The sequence below is a fragment of the Typopeltis vanoorti genome, chromosome 13, assembly GCF_054136105.1.
Source record: "Typopeltis vanoorti isolate ZY-2024b chromosome 13, IOZ_Tvanoo_1.0, whole genome shotgun sequence".
In the NCBI taxonomy this organism is placed as follows: Eukaryota; Metazoa; Arthropoda; class Arachnida; order Uropygi; family Thelyphonidae; genus Typopeltis; species Typopeltis vanoorti.
In genome coordinates this window covers 90,919,376-90,935,513 of record NC_143561.1, presented here as the reverse complement: position 1 = coordinate 90,935,513, position 16,138 = coordinate 90,919,376, and the positions used below count along the sequence as shown (strand labels likewise).

Below are 16,138 nucleotides of genomic sequence, written 5' to 3'. Positions count from 1 at the left end.
ACACACACACACAATCCACCAACCACAGCAAACTGCAACTACACCAACGCCATCTACTGGCCGCCACAACCATCACTAGTATTTTTCACAGACAATCACAAACATCCATGCCCACAGCGGGATTTGAACCTGCATTTGGTAAATAAGATTGTTTTTGTGTGTTCTGTGGGAAACAGAAGTAACCAACAACTTTGAAGGTCACATTCCCTTTTGCGCAGGAATATTAAGGGTTCTCAACTCTTAATCCAGGGACCGCAGGAGAAGTATAAGAAAGGATCAGGAAAAATCTCCAGGGTATGCAGAGACAAGGAAAAAAGGCAGTGTCCTGTCGTAGTGTCTTGACCCAGCATTGCGGATGCAAGTCCATTAGAAGTCTGGGAGGTATCAAAGGAGAAAAGAAGTCGGAACAGCATGTCTTGCCAGTAAGATAGTCTGCCATGTGCATTGAGTGTCGAATGCCTTCGGCTGACCTAGAAAGCATCAGTGCGATATACGTAAAGCCCCAGGAGTCCTCCCCGATGTGACAACGCTAAGGGAAAGAAGCCCGCACGAATGTTGAGGCTCAGGATGGAAAAAGCATTCAGTTGAATCAGTAAAGAGATAAAAAAAGACAGTTACGATATATGTGTCAGAGAAGAACTGTCAGTAGAATTTTGTGTGTTTGTTTAACATTACGGAAAATAAACTGATAGTCCATGGGACACTTACAAAGTTTAATTGTGATTGTTTGTTCTGGACTAAGAAGCTGAAGATTAATTTATATAATTAATTAAAATAGATTAATTTATATAATTTAGATATGAGAAACTTGTTAATTGAAGTATATATTGCATGAACAAATTGGGATGAGAAGATAGATTTTTGTATGATAGTATTGCTGCATGTTTTAATGTATGTACTATTATTGAGATATAATTCTTAGCTTTTAATTTTTAGAAAGAGCCAATTCATTTAAGATATTGTATAATTGCATCGTAGTTTAATAAATGTTTTGTTATATTAAAAAATATGAATTCACTGATCCTTAATCCAATGCACTGTTTCTAAATAAATACAAACCTGTGAGTGAAGGTAAATAAGAGTAGCCACGACTGTCCATAAAGCTTGAGATATATTACAGAGATTCTGCAGGTCATCTTAATTATATTTAATACCCATAAACTGTATCTTGGTGGCACAGTCGTAACATTAAATAAATTTTCCAAGGTTCCCAAGGTATTAGAAATCAGATAACCTGTGGTAACTTAAGTTAAAGAGTAAAAGCATAATAATAGTGTAAAAAGAACACAAAGTATTCCTTTCTTTTAGTGTTGCATGGTGATCAGCATTCATTTTAAAAATTATGGACTTCACAACCATGTTATAAATAACTATTTTAATTTACCGACATTTTGTTCTTCATATTAAGATCATCATCTGGAGTATATACAAATATACAAGTACAAGATGAGTTACATTACATACAATAAGCTAAAGAAACAATGATTTGATCACGAGTAATTGTACTAGTATGACCTCTAGTGGGAAAAATAAATTTTTTTTTTTACAACTTAATTATTTAGAAACTACATCAAAGCTAAATTCTATTTCACATAACATGAGAAAAACATTCTTTTTTTATATAACAGTCTACTTTCAGTAACAACGATGTCCTATTTTTATCATTACAATTGTTATTTTTGATTTAGGATCTCGATTATCTACAGTCCTGTTTATAGTTAGCTCTTGGAGAGAAAGGTTCCGTGGGTAGAAGATGTACCTTCCATATGCTTGGAGTTTTAGACCATCATTATTGTTCAGATTGAAGTGGTTGATAAGAATCTCACAGGCTTCCTTAAATTTGCGTTTTACCATGTTTTGGTGTGATAAACAACTAATGCTTTTCCAGTCAGTTCTATGTACAGTTTTCAGGACATGATCGGAAAGATCAGCTTTGCCATAGTTATTATATTTAATGTGTCGTTTATGTTCCTTTTATCTGATAGGAATTGTGCATCCTGTTTCCCCTATATATGGTATATTACAGGTGCAATAAATACGGTATACTCCGAGGTGGGTCAGCAGAAGGAGTAGGCCTTTGGATGAGTTGAGTAAGCTTTTTAATTTTGCAGGAGGTTTAAAGGTGGCTTTGAGGTTGTATTTTTGTAGTATTCTGTTTATTTTATGTGATGTCCCTTTAATATAAGGAATGGTTATAGTTTTATTGTAGTCTGGTTTATCTTTGTTTTTTTTTTATTGAGGTCTTGTAGAGAATTCTGTTAATAGTGTTTTGGCTGTAACATTTTTTAGAAAAGTATTGCTGATAACTTTAAATGCGTCTTTCAGAGCTTGTTCATTGGAGCAGATCTTCAAAGCCCTGTTTTTTTAGAGTATTATTGACACCTAGTTTTTGTGTTGGGTGGTGGTAGAAGTTTATGTGTATATATATTGGCCAGTATGTGTTGGTTTCCGGTAAACAATGAAGGATAGACTGCCAAAAGGAAGACGTGTGACAAGTGTATCTAGAAATGGAAGTGTGTTCTGTTTTTCAATCTCAATTGTGAACTGTATGCATTTGTGTTGTTTGTTAAGGTGGCTAGCGGCCGTGGGACCAGATCGCGAAAACATTGTCAACGTATCTAAGCCAGATTTTGGGTTTTAAAGGAGAGGAATCTAGAGCATGTTGCTCAAAATGTTCCATATAGAAGTTTGCAATGGGGCGGAGATAATGGCAAGCCCATGGCTGTGCCTTCTTTTTGTAGGTAGAAAGCGCTTTGCCATACAAAATAACCAGAACGTAATACATGCACAAAGAGCGCCGTGATATCTGGAGGGAATTTGTTCTGTAAAAGAAGGATTGTGTCATTGATTGGGACATTCGTAAAGAGGGCAGAGATGTCAAAACTGACTAATAAATCATCTTTTTCTAATGTAATGTCTTTGATTATGTTTATGAAGTGTTGTGTGTTTCTGATATAGGAGAGGGGAGAATGACCTATCAACTCGAGTGTTGCCGCTAATTTCTTGGCTCAGTGATAATTCGGGCTATCTATACCTTCAACTATCGGCCAGAGTGGTGTATTCTGTTTATGTATCTTCGGTAGGCCGTAAATTCGCAGGGAACAAGCATAGTGTGGAAATAGTTTTTTGACCGTATCTTCTCTTCTGGCCATGTAGTAATTGATTTAAGTAGTTTCTCCATTTTCTTTTTCATTCTGTTCGTTGGGTCGTACTTAACTAGCTGGTATGTACTATTGTCCGCAACTAATAAATTCATTTTTTCTAAATAAGTGGTTCAGTTTAAAATCATGGTGGCACTTCCTTTATTGGCTCTGGTTTATTACGATGTTTGGATTTGATTTTAGTGATTTCACGACCATTAATTCGTGTTTCGTTAAGTTGTTTTCTTATGATTTATATTTATAATGTTGGCGGTTTCTAAACGTATTTTGTCTGCTATATTATTTGGGATGAATCTTAAACCTCTTTCAATATTACAAATAAAATCCGGTTAGTTCATCGATCTGGGTGCTACAGCAAAATTTAGACCTTTGTTGAGTAGCGAGAGTTCATCTTTGTTTAAAGCATGGTTGGATAGGTTTACTATGTTACGGTTACCTATAGGCGATTGGTGGCTCCTGTTCTTTCTTGCTTCTGATTGGTTGTTACCGTTCTCTGTGGGGAAATTCGAATATGTCCGTTGGTTTTATCGATCTTTTAGTCTGTGAAATTTGCATATGAGATTTTCTTTCTTAGTTTAAGGATATGGTTCGCCGTGTTGCCCGTAATCTTTTCAAGCATAATCCAAATATCTGTGTTCAAGTAACGTGAAAGTTCCGATTTTTCATTTCGTACCTGGTTTTGAGTAACGGCCAAGTTTTTTCTCGTAGCCTGGATCAGTTCTCTGAGTAACGCTTTCTTCATGCAGTGGTATATTCTTTGTGCCTTTGCTGAGGTAAATTTTCTCTTAATTTGATGCAATTCGATTGTATGGCAAAACGCTCTGTACCTACAAAAAGAAGGCACAGCCATGGGCTCGCCATTATCCCCCCCCCCCCCCGCGCCCATTGCAAACTTCTATGTGGAACATTTTGAGCAACATGCTCTAGATTCCTCTACTTTAAAACCCAAAGTCTGGCTTTAGATATGTTGATGATGTTTTCGCGATCTGGTCCCATGGCCGTCAGACAGAGACACCTTCCTTAATCACCTTAACAAACAACACAAATGCATACAGTTCACAATTGAGATTGAAAAACAGAACACACTTCCATTTCTAGATACACCTGTCACACGTCTTCCTTCTGGCAGTCTATCCTTCACTGTTTACTGGAAACCAACACATACTGGCCAATATATACACATAAACTCCTACCACCATCCAACACAAAAACTAGGTGTCATTAATACTCTAAAAAACAGGGCTTTGAAGATCTGCTCCAATGAACAAGCTCTGAAAGACGCATTTAAAGTTATCAGCAATACTTTTCTAAAAAATGTTACAGCCAAAACACTATTAACAGAATTCTCTACAAGACCTCAATAAAAAAAAAACAAAGATAAACCAGACTACAATAAAACTATAACCATTCCTTACATTAAAGGGACATCAGATAAACAGAATACTACAGAAATACAACCTCAAAGCCACCTTTAAACCTCCTGCAAAATTAAAAAGCTTACTCAACTCATCCAAAGACCCACTCCTTCCGCTGGCCCACTCCGCAGTATACTGTATTTATTGCATCTGTAATATACCATATATAAGGGAAACAGGACGCACAATTCCTATCAGACAAAAGGAACATAAACGACACATTAAATATAATAACTATGGTGAAGCTAGCCTTTCTGATCATGCCCTGAAAACTCTACATAGAACTGACTGGAAAAGCATTAGTTGTTTATCACACCAAAACATGGTAAAACGCAAATTTAAGGAAGCCTGTGAGATTCTTATCAACCACCCCAATCTGAACAATAATGATGGTCTAAAATTCCCAAACATATGGAAGGCACATATTCTACCCACGGAACCTTTCTCTCCAAGAGCTAACTATAAACAGGACTGTAGATAATCCAGAATCCTAAATCAAAAATAACAATTGTAATGATAAAAATAGGACATGATTGTGGGAAGGATTTGACAAGTGACATACAGTTATTTGCTGATGATGCAAAGATAGATAGGGTAATCAAGAATGCTGCTGATATGCAGTCTTGCAGAATGATTTGAATAGGCTGGAATTGTGGGCATGGGAAAATGGGTGTCAGTTCAATGTCAGTAAATGTAAAGTCATTCACTTCGGCATGATTAGATATCCAATGTCGTATTATATTGGTGGGATTAGGCTAGGGATCTTGGAGTATTAGGGGCCCATGATCAAATCATTGTTTCTTTAGCTTATTATGTGCAATGTAACTCAGCTTGTACTTGTATATTTGTATATACTCCAGATGATGATCTTAATATGAAGATTGAAACGTTGGGAAATTAAAACACGGTTGCAAAGTCCATAATTTCTAAAATGAATGAGAACGCAAAGTAAATAATAGCATAATATTACAAAGGCACAACAGATTATACGTTTACAATACTAAGCTTGAAGTAGTGCAGAAGTCATATTTTCATATTTGAGTAGCCAAAGGTGTCACACCTTATTATTAAAATACTCTGGATTAGAGATAGTTGTTGGAAGTTTTTTGACTTGGTTATACTATAAATTAAAGATACCAAGAAATTATATACTTAATTTAATCCTTTATCCAAGTGTAAGCAAAGTTGTCCCAGTCGTGAAAATACTTCAGGACTGGGACAACAAAAGAAAAACTGAATTATATAGAAATACAAAAGGATAGGTCAATAAATAATGCATATTCCTTTATAAAAATCAGAAATTTTTTGCGCACCTTAAATTTTTTCTGTTAAAATTTGTTTTACAGAAGTTTTAGTTTTTGTTCTGTGGTAGGTTTTCAATAATTGTTCAATACAAGTCATTCATCTGCTGTCTCTACTGCTCTTCCAATTCTAAAAATCATTCTGATCTTTTTAACTGTATAAACACAACCTTGATTTCATACAATCCAAATTCCTTAACAGCATGTTCCTTGTTGACTTTAATTTCCAGTTCTAACTGGTTCCCTTTTTCAAATTTCACTGATGAAATTTGTTTTCAATTATCACTTACAGCAAACACCTCTGCTTCTCTTCCAGCTTGGTCAGTATTCCTCTACATTCACTCAACACCTGAGCTTTTCTTCATGAGTTCTCCTTCCAATACACTGCTGAGATGCCTGCTCCTCTTGGTAATTCAGATCACAATCTCATCAAAATGTCATCTCTTCTGACACTGCAACAATGCCAAGTGGGAAGATCTCCATGAATTTTACTCATCCTTTTCATGGTCAGGCTGCTGTTTCCATTCTTAAGATTCAGATACACGTGACATTTTTACAGAAATTATCCATGTCAGAATGGAAGTTTCATTCCTCACTCTGTTCAAAATTCCCTGCCTATTGTCTAAGCCAGGATTTTCCAAAAAATGTACTAGGATAGTCCAAGAAAAAAAAAAAACGGCTTATTAAAAGTGGCTTGAGACAAAAATTCCAGCTTCATTCACAAGTTACACTGAAGACTGCATACTTGCAAAACCATTATTAAAAGGGCTAGGTCTAACTTTGATAGAGCTAAATGTAGAAACCTCACTACCCATTCGCAGTAATGCTGTTTGGTCACTTGCAAAAGTTGTTGGCCATTACTTTTGTCCATCTGTGTTGCAGTACTATCATTTGGGAGTACTGCAACATCTCCCGATGATAAGACTGACCTCCTAGCATCATTCTTCTCATCCAATTCCTATCTAGATGATGAAGGCATATCACATCTTCTTTATAGAACACTGCATCATATGCCTCCTTAGCCTTCTGCCAGAAAGATATCAGAAGAATCTGGAACACCCCTAGATAGCAAAAAGGCTTCTGATTCTGAAGGAATCCCATCACTTGTGCTCCTGGAATTAATACCTATTCTTTATCACATATACAGGGGGACATGGAAGGTGCCTCCTAGGAGAATGTGTTATTGATGCATTCAGGCGTCCCCTGGGCAACAGTGTTAACACCGGCTGATCCTTCCGCTCCAGAAGCAACTTTACGCAGTTATTGTGCCTAGAGCTTTTAATCTAATCTATTTAAAATGATTCTCGGAAGATGGGACCAAATTTTATCAGAGCTAAAATGATGATAATTTCTGTGAATATAGAGGGTCTCTTAACACATAAGAACTCTTGCATAAACTTTGTCAAGAACTAAATTGTGATATACTGTGTGCAGGAAACACACAGAGATATAAATAAACAGCGTCTGAAAATTCCAGGAATGAAATTGGCAGCGAAATGTCCCCATAGCAAATATGGTAGTGCCATTTTCATTAGATCCTTGCAACATCTATTACAGAGGAGAATGACAAAGAGATAATCACTGTAGAATTGAGTAATTCTGTCATCTATTCTATCTACAAATCCCCAAATATAGCTTTCTCCTTTAAACCTCCTGCCAATCTTAACAGGCAGAAAGTGTCTTTCTTTATTGGCGACTTTAATAGCCACAGTAGTGTCTGGGGTTACCTGGAAGATAATACAAATGGAGAGGCTGTGTTGGAATGGGCTGAATCATACCATCTATCCCTTATCCATGAGAGTAAACATCCTCCTTTGTTTTACAGCAGAAGATGGAAGCGGAGCTATAGCCTAGATCTCATCTTTGTGAGTGAGAAGGTAGCCCACCAGTGTGTAAAAGCTGTTTGTATGCCTATTCCAAATTCACAACATCGACCTATAATGTATCAATTACTAGCAACGATCTGACCACAAACTGTTCGCTTTAAAAAAAGATATAATTTTAAAAAGGCAAACTGGGAAAAATTGTCCAACCTATTAGATGAGAAAATCAAAAACATTAACTCAATTCCAGAGGCCTATGACCAATTCATTGAAGCTGTTCAGAAATGCTCCCGAGAACCATCCTAAGAGGATGTAGAATTAACGATTTCCAAGGATTAACTCCTGAGATAACTGCTCAACTGACAGAATACTGCAACTTATTTGAAAGAGATCCTTTTAGTGATGAAACCATAGCAAGCGGAACAACAGGTTGTTACATCCATATCTGAAGCAAAACGGGAATAATGGATAAAGTTAATGAATGAAATAGATATGGGAAGGAGTAGCCAAAAAGCCTGGAGGCTACTTAGATGTCTCAGCAGTGACCCAAACAAAACTTAGACACATTTCTAATGTCTTGGCAAATCAAATAGCACACCAACTTCTCCGGTTCAAATATAAAAGACAGGACTTCAGAGGGCATATGGAAAAGAAACAAATATTCTCTCCAAACCTTTTACAATGGAAGAACATAATAGGGCAATTAAAATTTGTAAGAAAGGAAAAGCAGCAGGTCTAGATGAAGTTTATATTGAGCAAATCAAGGAATTTGGTCCTGCGACCAAAGACTGGATGCTGAATTTATTCAACAATTGTATTGATACCTGCAAAATACCCAAAGTTTGGAGAAGAGCTAGAGTTATTGCAGTTCTCAAACCAGGGAAAGATGCAAGTGATCCTAAAAATTATAGACCTATCTCTCTATTGTGTCATTTATATAAGATTCTTGAGCGAATGATGCTGGAAAAACTAACAAGAATAACTGATCCACTCCTAATCTCTGAACAAGCTGGGAAAAGTTGTACATCACAAGTTCTTCAACTAACACAATATATTGAGGATGGTTTTGAGAAGCAGTAAATAGCAGGGGTGATTTTTATAGACTTAACTGCTGCTTACAATATAACAGTAAACCACTGTATCTTGTTAAGTAAACTGTACAAAATGATGAAAGATTACAAGGTAACGCAACTAATTAGATGCCTTCTTCAGAATCAAATATATTTTGTTGAATTTCAAGGACAACATAGTTGTTGGAGGAATCAGAAGAATGGCCTCTCTCAAGGCAGTGTTCTCGCCCCCATGCTTTTTAACATCTATACAAATGACCAGCCTCTCCCCCAAAGATACAAAAAGTTTTATCTATGCTAATGATCGTGCCATTGCCACTCAGGCAGATCATTTTGAGAGTGTAGAACAAAAGCTCTCTGAAGCACTGATTGAACTTAGTTACTATACTGAAAACCAGTTGAAACCTAATCCCCTAAAAACCCAAGTCTGCACCTTCCATTTAAAGAATAAACAGGCAACAAGGAAACTACAAATAACTTGGGAGAGAACTCACTTAGATCATTGTCGAACACCTAAATATTTAGGGGTAACTTTAGACTGTGCTCTCACTTATGAAAGACATTATATAAATACAACACAAAGTAACTGCAAGGAATAGTATTCTCTGGAAACTATACAGCACTACCTGGGGAACACAAGCTCAAATGATAAGGATCACTGCCTTAGCTCTATGTTACTCAGCTGCAGAATATACATCCCCTGTATGGTATAGATCCTGCTATGCTAAGCAGGTGGATGTTGCCTTAAATGAGACATGTAGATTCATTACTGGTTGTTTGAGACAGACACCTCGTGAAAAAATCTATTGTTTAACTAGCATAGCCCCTCCAGATATTAGACACGAGATGGCGGCTAGAAATGAGAAGCTAAAGGCATCCGTGTGTACAAACCATCCCCTATTTGAATATCAACCTGCCCATCAATGGTTAAAATCCAGGAAAAGCTTTCTTCATACTACCGAAAGCCTTACTGAACCACTCCAAAAATCAAGACTAGCTTCATGGAAGATGAGAAACAATCACCTTACAGATTGGGTTGTACCATCTGAAAGTCTTCCAGCAGGCGACGACAGAGAAAACTGTGCTGCCTGGAAAGCTTTAAATAGGCTAGGATACAGCATTGGAAGATCCAAGGATAATGTAAAGAAAAACGTGGGGATTCTCATGTGAATCATCTCTATGCGAATGTGGGGAGAAACAAACTATGGCTCACCTCTGGAACTGTAGGTTATGTCCCTTTAGTTGTACAATGGACGATTTGATTAATGCAACACCTAATGCTTGTGATCTGGCCAAATTCTGGGCAGCAAAAATTTGATGGACCTTCTAGTATACTTTTATATTGTGTTGTTTTTCTTTTCTTTTTAATTCTAATATATAATCAATTATTTTTTTGTAAACTTATGTGTATTTGAACTATGTTGCTTCTGACATGAATAAATAAAATCACATATACACTATATTATACTCAGCTGGCATCAACATTACAGCATGGAAGCAAACCCATATATAACCAATTCCAACAAAAAGGTGATGTCTCCCTTCCAACTACTGATCTATTGCTTTCGACTAAGTGTTGTCCAAAGTAATGGTGAAGGTTACCAACAGTCAACTTCTTTGACATCTAAAGTAATTGTCAACTAATCAATGACCACCAATATGAATTTTGCCAATCAAGATCCACAGCATATCTTCTGACCTACATTCTGGACATATGCCATGAAAAAGTTTGGAGAAACCCGAGGTATTGCACTTGACTTCTCTTATAGTCTGCTTTCTGGATTGCCAGTTTTCTTTCAGGTAGCTCACTACATATAAATATGGAATGTTATCTCTCTCTCTCTCTCTCTCTTCAGATTTTCCTGTTAATGCAGGTGTTCCTCAGTTTACATTCATAATAAAATTTAATATAATTAACATAGCACAAAGAGAACTCATTAAAAAAAAATTATATTTCTTATACTGTTCAGTCATAGAGACATCTTCAGGGATGCTGTATTAAAATTATAATAACACACACAAAAAAAAGTGGAAGAAATAGCCTTAGCTGTTTAACAAGCTAAGGCTAGCCAACAGCATCAGTAAATAGCACCCAGGACTTGAGACTTCATATAGTCTAATTTCTTCCACTTATTGTTTTGTGTGAGTCATTACAATTTTAATATTGTATTCCTCAAGATGTCTCTGTGACAGAGACAAAAAATATTTTTAGAGGTACCTGTGGCATTAGTATAATTATTAAAAGAACACATACTGCCAAAAAAGAATTAGCTTTTAATATTAAGTCTATTTTGGATCTCGAAGAAGAAATTTCAGCTGTTCTTGATGATGAATTACTAAATACTGTTCTTCGTTTATCAAAACAATCTTGAACCCATTCTTACGAAAGAAATTTTCACAGGCTTATGCAAAAATATAATTCTTTATATCAAAAGAAAAACTTAACACTTCTACCAATAAATGGATTGTTAATATTTCCAATCACCCTTTATCCAATGCCAAAACCAGTGCTTTAGCAAAAGGCCTTGATTTTGCAGTTATTCATACATGCATTCTGTATCTTGATTTTTTTACACAATATAGAATGCAATCTATCAGGACTTTCTAGCAACAATGCTAACAAACTTCGTTTTGAAGTTGCGACTTCGTTATTTAAAAGCAAATTAGAATAAGTTTATCAAATGCTGAAATCAAAGGGCTAACTTCTTTAAGGAGAGATAACAAAATATTCATTTCTAAGGCCAATAAAGGAAAAGCTATTGTAATCATAAGACTGACTATGAGACAAAAGTATCCAGCCTTTTAGAAGACACCTCTACCTACCAAGAGATCATGCATAATCCTACACATTCACAAATTAAACAATTAAATAAATTACTTGATGAGGTTATCAGTTGGGACCCAAATTACGTGGATAAATTATGCACCTACTTTGGAAGAACTCCCCATCTATATGGACTCCCAAAAACCCATAAAGAAGGCTATCCAGTGTGACCTATCATGAATTGCATTGATTCTCCCACCTATCAAATTGCAAAAGTCTTGTCACTTTCCTTAAGTGCTCTCACTGGACATTCCAGATCCTACATAAAAAATTAAAGAGATCTTGAATAAATCAAGGATATAAAAATCAAAGAGTCTGAGTTGTTAATTCGACATTGTTTCTCTGTTTACCAATATTCCATTAGCTGACACATTCAAATTATTATATGAAGATTACCCTCCAAATATCACAAAGATGAGAAGAATTGTGGAAGAAAAGCTTGGTGAAGAACAAGCTGGATTCAGGCCAAATAGAGGCTGTCAGGATCAGATTTTCACTTTACGACAAATAGTCGAGAAAGCATGGGAATATAACAAAGATCTGTATTTAAGTTTTGTCGATTTGGAAAAGGCATATGACAAAGTGCCAAGAGAGAAGCTATTCAATACGCTGCAGTTATATGGTGTCAATGGGGCATTATATCAAGCAATACTTAGTCTTTATTTGAGTTGTGAGTCAGCAGTTAGAATTGAAGGAAGTACAGGAAGATGGTTTAATGTTAAATCTGGTGTGAGACAAGGATGTACATTATCCCCTCTGTTATTCATTATCTATATGGATCACATTATGAAGGAATGTGGTATTAAACCTGATATCAAAATTGGAGATGTTAATGTCAGCTCTTTGCTTTATGCGGATGATATTATACTTCTAAATAAATCTGCTACAAGTCTGCAAGATTCTCTGACTAAATTGAATAGCTGTTGTAATAGATATGGTATGAAGGTCAGCAATAAAAAGACAAAGACAATGAAAATAGGCAGAATCATTGAAAATGTCAACTGTGTTGTGAATGGAGAACCTGTGGAACAAGTAAAACATTTCAGCTACTTAGGCACAATGTTTACTGAAGATGGTAAACTAAATATAGAAATAGACAACAGAATCAGCAAAGCTGGTATCGTGGGAAGTCAATTGAATAAATTCATATGGAATAAGAAAGAAATTAGTCGGAACACTAAATTAGCTGTATACAAGACTGTGTTCAAACCAATTTTAACTTATGGATCTGAGAGCTGGGTCAGAAGTAAAACACTTGACCAAAGACTAGAGACTGCAGATATGAGAGTCCTGAGAAAGATTAGAGGCATGAACAGATGGCATCAATGGCAATATCATATTAAAAATGAGGATATTAGGAAAGAACTTGACATTGTCAGCATCCAGGAATGCGTTAGCAGAGCTAATCTCAGATGGTATGGTCACTTAAATAGAATGGGAGAGGAAAGATTAGCAAAACAAGTGTTCTCTGCCAGGTTGGCAGGAAAATGACCCAGAGTAAGACCAAGATATAGGTGGATTGATACGGTACAAAGTGCCTTAGACGATAGAAATATAAGATCCGATAATGTTGGAGTCTTGACAAGTAACAGACTGATTTGGAGGAAAATTGTAGATAGGAAGTTAGTAATGATGTAATTTTTTCATGTAGTACTGTCATATCCTGTACATCCCTTGAGGGTACATGGCAGGAATTTGATGATGATGATGATGATGATATCACAAAGATTTTCGAATTTGTTATCCATTCAGGTTATTTCAGCTGGAAAAACAATATCTACAAACAAGTACTGCCATGATTAGCCCTCTGTCTCCACCTTTGGCAAACTACTTTTTGAAACAATTCGAAGACACTATGTTTTCATCCATTCATCTTCAAACATCTCTTTGGTATTGTTATGTCGATGATGTCTTTGCTATTTGGTCACATACTGAAGATGAGCTTTCCACATTTCTACAACAGATAAATAGCCTTCACCCACGTATTCAATTCACTATGGAAAAAGAAAATTCTGGTACTTTACCATTCTTGGACATCCTCCTTACTCGAACTTCTTCTGGTACCTTATCTACAAGTGTCTTTCGAAAGCCCACATTTACTGGCAGATACATTCATAAAAAAGTCTGCTCACCACACGTCTCAAAAATTTGACATTCTTAAATCTCTAATTAATAGAGCACATAAAGTTTGCTCTTCTCCAGTAATCTTACAACAAGAACTTTCCATCATTAAAAAGTTAATGGAATCGAATAATTACAACCCCAATCAAATCTAACAGATAATTGAATCTTATGTTCCAATACCTAAGGTTTCTTCAACAGTCCACAGAGTTCCAATCCCTTACATTCCAGGAATCTCAGAACCTATCGGTAGAATTTTGAAAAAGTACCAATTGATTCCCACGTATGTTCGTATCAACAAAATTTCCTCTTTATTGCCTTCTACAAAGGATAAACTGTCACATCTATCTTTGGCTGGCGTTTACCAAATACCATGTGAATGAGATATTTCTTATTTTGGACAAACTGGCAGTTCTGTGGAAAAAAGAATTAAAGAACATCAATATTATACTGAATACAACAAACCTCAGAAGGCTGGTCTAGCATAATACAGTATTAACACTACTCATAATATCCAGTGGGATAAAGCTATTCTCCTCCATAGATGCAGTTTCAAATATGAACACCTTTTTTTAAAAGAAAGTTGTGAAGCTATTTTACACCGACCGAATTTAAATCGAAATGATTATCTCTCTCTCTCTCTCTCTCGAAGATCTGGGAGACTTTTATTTTATGTAATCAATAAAAAAAACCAATTATCTTAAAGATTAAATATTATTTTCTATCATTTCCCAGCATGCAGCAACAATTGTATTTTAATAGGTGATCCACCGAATGAAGATGTACTATTAGTTTTAGTATGAAATATCTGTACCTTTATTAATTAAAAAAGACTCTGCACCGAGTGCTACCTACTTTCTTATTTTCATGAATTTTACTATTTGTTTTTCCTGTTAAATTATTGTTCATGGATAATTTATATAAATTTACCCTTCATTGTGAACATAAATGAAAGCAAACAAATAGTAAAATTCATGAAAAGAAGAAAGTAAATAGCACTCTATGTGGAGCCAGACTCACTATTCATATACACTATTTACTTTTATACTTATATTTTTCATGATGCACTCAGTCACATAATCCATGATCTATTTTCATATAGTTTTTCTTTTTATTAAGTCACAATTTTTCTTAGCTGTTTCTCAAGTATACTTACATAAATCTTACCAGGAAGAACACTCAGTAGAGAAATATCTCTGAATTCTCATTCAGTTTTATTTCTCTTTTTATAGATGGGTACCATGAGGGCTCTGCTCCAATCATCTGGAATTCAACCCCCTGACCAGGCCTTCCCACATTTCAAACTTTTGATGGCTTTTTTCTACTTCAAATATGGATGTGCATATCTGATTGCATGCCTGTTGAATGTTTTTTTTTTTTATCACTGTGCTGTTATTGCTTGTTTCATTTAGCAGTTTTTTGAAGTAATTACTCTATACATGAAGGATATCTTTTTCTCCAGTTTTAACATCACCTTTATCTGTAATTCCTTTTACAACACTCTATCCTCCATTTCTCAGCTTTTTCAACAGCCTCCAAAATATTTTGCCACCTTCTTGATATTTATTTTCGATGTTTTTACCAAAGTATTCCCATGACCCTTGTTTAGCTAGTTTTACACAGTGTTTAGTTTTCTTACATTTGTCTCTATATTCTCTAAGAGCACAAGCTGACTTACTTGTCAGGAACTTTCAATATGCTTTCTTTTCCTTCATTGCATCTAATTTCCTGAGTCCACCATGGAGTTCTGATTTTTCTATCCATACAGACAACCTAATCATATGCCCATGGCTGAATCAATCAATGTTTTCTTCAGGATTTGCCATCGAATCTTCAAGGTTTGGTTCCTGTTTTCAAATTCTTTCATTTTTTTCTTCAATGATGTTTGTGTATTTGAGTCTACAGTTCACTTCTGAAAGATGCTCAATCTTGATTCATTTTAAAACTTTCTTGCAAACACTCTTCTTTTCAATATGAATTTCAATTTTATACTGCTCAAAACTAAACAGTAATCTCTTCATATTTCAAATCCTTTGCATACTCTTGTGTCATAAACCAGTGGAAAAGCATCACTCTCAACTAATGTATTTTTTAATAAACATAAATTAGTTGATTTTGATGTAAAACAAAATTTCAAGAGCATAAAATGAATTTTTTTTTCTATATATATCAATTCACAAACTGCTGAAATTTGCACTCTTAAAATAAAACAAACATGTAAGATTTTTATAAAGTACTCTATTATCATGATATGGAAGATACTTACCATGACTGTTTTTTCATTTGTCTGAATAGTAAGAGGTGACTGTAATAAACAGTTAAAATTACAAATTATATTTTTATTTAAAATTCAGAAAAAACACTGAATATATTACTTACCAACAATTCCATTAATATTTAAGTAAATTATTAATATTTTAATA

The 16,138-nt window shown here is 35.2% G+C and overlaps 1 protein-coding gene across 1 annotated transcript in view; it reads right to left on the bottom strand.

Annotated features, from left to right (window-relative positions):
* The window catches only part of DCTN2-p50 (dynactin subunit 2), a 220,623-nt gene that overhangs the window by 23,477 nt on the left and 181,008 nt on the right, over positions 1 to 16,138 (bottom strand). The window contains exon 9 of the mRNA XM_090403300.1: positions 15,982 to 16,020. Within this exon, the coding sequence (XP_090259426.1) occupies positions 15,982 to 16,020 (39 nt within the window). The remainder of the gene's footprint in view (positions 1 to 15,981; positions 16,021 to 16,138) is intronic.